Below are 7,500 nucleotides of genomic sequence, written 5' to 3' on the forward strand. Positions count from 1 at the left end.
ACAGACAGACAGACGGATGAAGTAAAGGGAATGGTATGTTGCATACGTCGAGAACTCAGAAATAGGAATGAGAGAAAGACAAAAAAATAATGTGTGAATGCTGAAGAGGTATAATGTAGAGCAGGGATGGGCAACTTTCTTGATAAAGATGGCCAACAGTTTTCATCACCGCCATCGGAGGGCCACGCCATAAATAACATTATTTTGTATATTTATTATACCCAAATGACTACTAAGCCATGGAATTTTAACACTATGTCCTTGATAAACAACCAAATGTTGAGTTTTAAAGAAAGAGCCAAATATTCATGCTTACTGTAATTAAATGCTGGCACAAATTGAAATTGTTTTTATCTACAGGCTGCACTGAGTGAGGCCACCAGGCCACCAGTTGCCCATCCCGGCTGTAGAGTGGCAACAGTGTTGCCAGATGTACGATAATTATCATATTTGTACCATAAAAAAACATGATGTACGATCATTTCAGAGTTCTCATTCCATTCCTTTTGATGCCTTGAAACAACAATTTGGGTCCTGTACGATCATTTCCTCCCAAAAAGCCCCCAAAAACAATAATTTTGAGATTTTGGTACGATAATTCAGCATTTTCCATCTGGCAACACTGAGTGGCAATGATATGAAGTGCAGGTTGCGTACTCTTGGCCATCTTCTTGCAGTTCTCCACGGGTTTGAAGTGTGTGTGTGTGCATTTGTGTTTGTGCGTGTGTAGGACAGTGTGTAGTGTGTATATCCATATAATGTGTGTGTGTAGGAGGGTGTGATAACAAGGTCAGGTTGCGTACTCTTGGCCATCTTCTTGCGGTTCTCCACGGGTCTGAAGTGGATGGTGGGCATGGGGCTGACCAGCTGCATGGGCTCCGCCTCCACCAGGCACGAGTTCTTCTTGTCCCAGCCAGCACCCTCCAGGTACAGCCCACGGATATACACACCCTCCTACACACACACATTAGACACACACACACACACACACACACACACACACACACACACACACACACACACACACACACACACACACACACACACACACACACACACACATTAGACACACACATTAGACACACAGACACACACACATTAGACACACACAGACACAGACACAGACACTGACACAGACACAGACACACACACACACACACACACACAAGGCAATAAAGAAGGAACTGAATTGAGATAGAAATAGTGAGGGGATGAGAGACATGAACGTGGAACGGGGAAGTTGAACAGAAAAACAACGGAAGCAAAGAGAGGGGTGGAGAAAAAAAAAGTGTGTGTGTGTGTGTGTGTGTGAAGCCTACTTCACAGGGCCCTGTGATGTACATGTATAGGTGTCTGGCACCCGGTTAAGAATAGCTGTGATTCTCCCTGTTGCTTTGCCAACGTGATCTCAGGTACCTTTGCTCTCACACAGATCACAGCCACAGCCCTCAACCCTCCACACACACACACACACACACACACACACACACACACTCCCTCCTCACCGCAATCACACATCTGCATGTGCTATCGACACCAACACCTCATGCACGAAAGGCTAGGTAGGTAAGCTGCTTTTGTGCTTTTTTGTGAGAAATGTAATAACACAATAATACATTATGGAATACAATTTAAAGGAACATGTAGTAATCTAATTTTCTATAATATAATATAATATAATATGATATAATATAATATATGATATGATATAATATAATATAATATAATATAATATAATATAATATAATATAATATAATATAATATAATATAATATAATATAATATAATATAATATAATATAATATAATATAATATAATACAATATAATGAATATTGTAAAATCAACTGCGTTGGGAGCACATGGTGCATAGGAGCACAGGTCCTTTCTTTCAGGTACTTTCTCCATCCAGTTTGTACGCCTTTACATTCCATTCCATTCCATTCCATTGCATTACATGACACTTAACTGATGTTTTATACAAAGTGACAAATATTACAGGCTATTGGTTACAGCAATATGGGGATAAGTGCCTTGCTCAAGGGCCCCTCAGTAAAGAAAGGAGGAAGGGATTGAACCTGCAACCCTGTGATCTACAGTTCAACTCCCTAACCATTGCAGCACAGCTGCCCCATGAGTGATAACATTTAAATAGTATCCGGAGTTGCCCTTACTCACCTTTGGTGCATAGAGGAGGTTGTTGTCGTCCACTGTGGACACGATGAACTCCCAGGACAGAGTGTCAATAGACACCTGTGGAGGAGACCAGGCAGGGGTTAATGATTTACACGCTGTCTCTCACTGTGTGTGTGTGTGTGTGTGTGTGTGTGTGTGTGTGTGTGTGTGTGTGTGTGTGTGTGTGTGTGTGAGTGTGTGTGTGTGTGTGTGTGTGTGTGTGTGTGTGTGTGTGTGTGTGTGCGCGCGTGTGTGTACATGCGAGGCGTTTTGTGGCTTCTCACAGTACGGTGGTGGGGAAGGTATACTATGTACTATGTGTGCCTCATATAACATTGTGTTTAGAAGTGTGGTGCCTGAGAGCTGCCTGAAGCATACTACTGAGGAAGTGAGTGAGTGTGTGTGTGTGTGTGTGTGTGTGTGTGTGTGTGTGTGTGTGTCTCAAATGCGGTTGCATGCAGCATAGCGGTGAGAAACCCTGTGGGGAAGGTGTGAAGGTGTGTGTGTGTGTGTGTGTGTGTGTTTCCGGTGTGTTTGGCCCTCACAGTGAGCTGCCTGGCGGACGTTTGCATAGCTGGGGCAAAAAAGAGCACTCACATATATTTTTGTGTGTGTGTATAGGTGTGTCTGTGTGTGTGTGTGTGTGTGTGTGTGTGTGTGTGTGTGTGTGTGTGTGTGTGTGTGTGTGTGTGTGTGTGTGTGTGTGTGTGTGTGTGTGTGTGTGTACATGCAAGGCGTTTTGTGGCTTCTTACAGTATGGTGGTGTGGAAGCTCTTAGGGAAGGTATACTATGTACTATGTGTGTCTAATCCATGGTGCCTGTTAGTTGTCTGAAGCATACTACTGAGGAAGTGTGCGTGTGTGTGTGTGTGTCCCTCAAACGCAGTTGCATGCAACACAGCGGTGTGGAACCCTGTGGGTAAGGTGTGTGTGTGTGTGTGTGTGTGTGTGTGTGTGTGTGTGTGTGTGTGTGTGTGTGTGTGTGTGTGTGTGTGTGTGTGCGTGCGCGTTTCCGGTGTGTTTGGCCCTCACAGTGAGCTGCCTGGCGGCCTCGCATATTGTGTGTATAGGTGTGTGTGTGTGTGTGAGGGTGTATAGAGGTCTGTGTATAGGGGTGTGTGTGTGTGTGTGTGTGTGTGTGTGTGTGTGTGTGTGTGCGTGTGTGCGTGTGTGTGTGTGTGTGTGTTTCTCGCATTGAGCTGGCTGACGGCTGCCTGCGGTACGGTGGTGAGGAAGCTAGTGGGGATGGTGTGTGTGTGCGTGTGCGTGCGTGCACATTTTCCACTCACGTTAAACTGCCTGGCGGCTGCCTGGAGTACTACAGTAAGAAACCTGGCGGTGGAGGTGTGTATGTGCCTGTAGTTGTGTGAGTGTTCCCTAACTTGCGTGTGCTTGTGTGCGTGTGCGTGTGTGTTCCTCAACTTGCGTCCACTTGTGTGTGTGTGTGTGTGTGCAACTGTGTGTGCACGCGTGTTTCCCGTGACTCACGTTGAGCTGCCTGGCGGCCGCCTGCAGCACAGCAGTAAGGAAGCCGGTGGGCAAGGTGTGTGTGTGTGTGTGTGTGCCTGTAGGTGTGTGTATGAGTGTTGCTCAACTTGCGTGTGTGGCTGTTTGTATTAGTACAGAGCTGTGTGTATTGTAAATGTTCCTCAACCTGTGTGCGCTCGTGTGTGCGTGTGTATGCATGTGAGTGTGTGTGTGTGTGTGCATGTGAGTGTTTGTGTTCCCACTCACGTTGAGTTGCCTGGCGGCCGCCTGCAGCACAGCGGTGAGGAAGCCGGTGGGGAAGGTGAACCCGGAGAGCCAGAAGAGCACGGGGGGGTGGGCAGTACTCGCCCAGCGGCCAAACTGGTCCACACGCTGACACAGGTCCCTCGTCCACGACGCCAGCGGCTTCAGCGACGGATAAGTCTACATGAAGAGAGAGAGATAGAGGGAGAGGGGAGGGTGAGAGGGGGTGAAGAGAAAGAGAGAGAGAGAGAGAGGGGGGGGGTATGGAGAAGGAGAGAGAGAGAGAGGGAGAGAGGGTGAGAGGGGGTGAAGAGAAAGAGAGAGATAGAGAGATAGATAGACAGAGAGAGAGAGAGAGAGAGAGAGAGAGAGAGAGAGAGAGAGAGAGGGGAGAGAGAGAGAGAGAGAGAGAGAGAGAGAGAGAGAGAGAGAGAGAGAGAGAGGGGGGGGGGGGAAGAGGGAGAGAGAGGGGGGGTGAGAATGGGTGAAGAGAGAGAGAGAGAGAGAGAGAGAGAGAGAGAGAGAGAGAGAGAGAGAGAGAGAGAGATGAACAGAGAGGAGGGGTAGAGGAAGAGTTATGGAGAGACAGACGGATATAGAAAGAGCAAGACATAGAGAAAAGGAAGAGCGAGTTGGAGAAGAGTGATAAAAAAGAGTTGAACAGAGAGACAGAGTGAGAGAGGGGAAAGAATCGAAGGAGACAAAGAGAAAGATGCAGAAAGAAAGACAGATGAACAAGAGAAAGGGGACAAAGATGGACAGAGAGAGAGAGACAGAGACAGAAAGAGGTAGATGATGAGAAAGAACCAAATAGAGCAGTAGTTCTCAACCTTTTTTGAACAAAAGACACCTTCAACTCATTACAGGCCTCCCAACGTTCCCTTCATATCATCATAAGCCTACCAATAGTGTAAACCCACAGTGTTAACCCATAGTGTTAAAAGTAAAATAGACTAATGCCCCCCATTTGCAACTGACAACCCCCGGGGGTGCTGTGAAGCCCCTGTTGAGAAACCCTGAAATAGAGGGATGAATAAGCAAACAATGGATGATACTCAGAGACAGAAGAAGACACACACACACACATATCATCAGTCCATCAGTCGAGGGAGACAATATACAGGATGACTTCAAACTATAGACTACAGTGAATCAGCTTTGTCTTCCATTTATTTCAATACAGTAATCAAATATGAAACAGAACGGCAGCGGCAGAGAAAGATGAGCAGAGAGATGGACTTGGATAAGCAGGAAGCAGAAACAGAAAATAAAATAAAAAAGAGTATGAGACACAAATTCATATAAATCAACAGCTCAGACTATAACAATGTAAGATTCCCCAAACTCCTGAAAGTGCCGATTCAGCACATAACAGGCTTCTATTTATCTCAATAATCAAATGTGTCAAAAAGTTAATTTGTTATGGATGTGGGGAAAAGTGCTGAGTTTAGAGGAAAGAGCGGAGCAGTTGTGGCGAGAGTGAGAGGGAGAGGAGTGAAGAGAGTGAGGGAGAGAGGGCCTGTGGTGTGCGGTGGTTGCAGTCATTCAGAGGCTTAGAGGAGAGAGGAGAGCAGGAGCAATGTAGAGTAGTAGAGTAGAGTAGAGTACACTTTATTGTCCCCAGGTGGGTAATCTGAGTTAGGCTTCAACAGTCACTGCCTATCATACAACATACACATAGCCTACAACACATGCAACACAGACAATACGTACATTCAAAACAGACAGGACAGGGCATACAAAATAGAACTATAAAAGAAACAGAGAACTGTACATAAAAAAACAAACAAACACAAAAACTGTGTACTATGTAACATGGCTGCTATCTGTCATTGAGCATTGTTATGGCAGTTGTTAGAAAAGAGTTTTTATATTTGTTCAATCTGCAGTGTACTAAAATGACACCCTGAGGGTAGCAGAGTGAATTCCTGGTGCAGTATATGGGTGGGTCATCTAAAAATCTTCAGTGCCTCCTGAGCACTGAGTTTTCAGAGAGAGAGAGAGAGAGAGAGAGAGAGAGAGAGAGAGAGAGAGAGAGAGAGAGAGAGAGAGGCGAAGACACAGATAACGAGAGAGAGAGAGAGAGAGAGAGAGAGAGAGAGAGAGAGAGAGAGAGAGAGAGAGAGAGAGACCGATTGACAGACCAACAGAGAAATACCAACAGAGAAAGACACACATAGAAAGGCAGACAGGCAGACAGGCAGACAGAGTTTGGGGGGAAGGCTTGCAGTGTTTTGTGTGTGAGGGAGCCAGTGTTTTCCAGGAGCTTTTAAACTGGGGACAGATACCATCACACTGATAGGCACTGACACAGTGACAGGACAACTCTCACTCTTGCAGGCCTTCTGTCTGTCTATCTTTCTTGTCTCTCTTTCTTCCTGGCATGCTGTCTTTTTGTCCCTGTCTGTCTCACTGATAGAACCTGACACAATGGCAGCCGCAGCAGCTCTCACTGGTGTTCTGTCTGTCTCTCTGTCTGTCTGTCTGTGTCTCTCTCTTGTTGGCATTGTGTCCGTCATTTTCTCTCCCTTTCCCTCCTGATACAGTAAGTATACCAGTGGTTCCTAAACTTTTTCAGCGAGGACCCCCCACTTGGACTTAAGAAGAATATTTTTGCTTTTTCATTTAACACTCATTTGGCCTGCACTTAGAGTAAACATCGTCTGAGTAGAGTGTGCTCCTACCATATGAGCTTTCATTTGTTAAACAATTCTACACAGTAAGCAATGCAGTGATTTCAAAACTTAGACAAACTATTGTCCACTAATCTTGTTAGAAATACACAGGACAGCAAATACATCTACAAATTGTATTAACCATAAAAATGAATACTGTCACTAACCGAATTATGTTATTATGTGAGCCATTAGCTGTTAACCTGGGGATTTCCCGTTCTTCTGCAATTCAATGCCGCTTTTGTCCGCAACCCCCCTGCAGTACCTCGGTGACCCACCTAGAGGTCCCGGCCCCCAGTTTGAGAACCACTGAATTACAGCAACACAACTTTATCCTTCTCTCCCTAAAACTTTAGTCTGCTTTTCCATCTCTTCTCTATCTCTGAATGTCTGCCTCTGTAGCTCTCACTTTCATTTCTTGTTCTCTTGCCTCCATCTTTCTTTGCCTCCATCTTCTTAAATGTACAATATGGTCTCCCTCCCTCCAGTCTCTGATTCTGTTCTAATTACCTTTTTTTAACCAACACCTCAGCGTAGCCTCCCTACCTCAACCGATTATCTCATAACCTTCTCTCTTTCCACTCCTCAATTTTTTCTACCCCTCTCTTCTTCCTCCACTATGCCACTATCACTCTTGCTTTGCTTATGAACTGTACCCATTCGTTGCTGCTCTCTCTCTCTCTCTCTCTCTCTCTCTCTCTCTCTCTCTCTCTCTCTCTCTCTCTCTCTCTCTCTCTCTCTCTCTCTCTCTCTCCCTCCTTCCTCCTCCACAGTGTGAGAGCAGCAGCTCATTACTAGCGGAGTGGCTATTGTCGCACACACACACACACACACACACACACACACACACACACACACACACACACACACACACACACACACACACACACACACACACACACACACACACACACACACACA

The 7,500-nt window shown here is 45.7% G+C and overlaps 1 protein-coding gene across 1 annotated transcript in view; it reads right to left on the bottom strand.

Annotated features, from left to right (window-relative positions):
• Nucleotides 1–7,500, bottom strand: part of dnah2 (dynein, axonemal, heavy chain 2) — a 453,668-nt gene that overhangs the window by 922 nt on the left and 445,246 nt on the right. Inside the window, exons 87-89 of the mRNA XM_063186341.1 lie at nt 3,908–4,084; nt 2,177–2,251; nt 804–954 (exon numbers count right to left, since the gene is read on the bottom strand). Coding sequence (XP_063042411.1) covers nt 804–954; nt 2,177–2,251; nt 3,908–4,084 — 403 coding nt within the window. The remainder of the gene's footprint in view (nt 1–803; nt 955–2,176; nt 2,252–3,907; nt 4,085–7,500) is intronic.

This window comes from Engraulis encrasicolus, chromosome 21 (assembly GCF_034702125.1).
Source record: "Engraulis encrasicolus isolate BLACKSEA-1 chromosome 21, IST_EnEncr_1.0, whole genome shotgun sequence".
Lineage (NCBI taxonomy): Eukaryota > Metazoa > Chordata > Actinopteri > Clupeiformes > Engraulidae > Engraulis > Engraulis encrasicolus.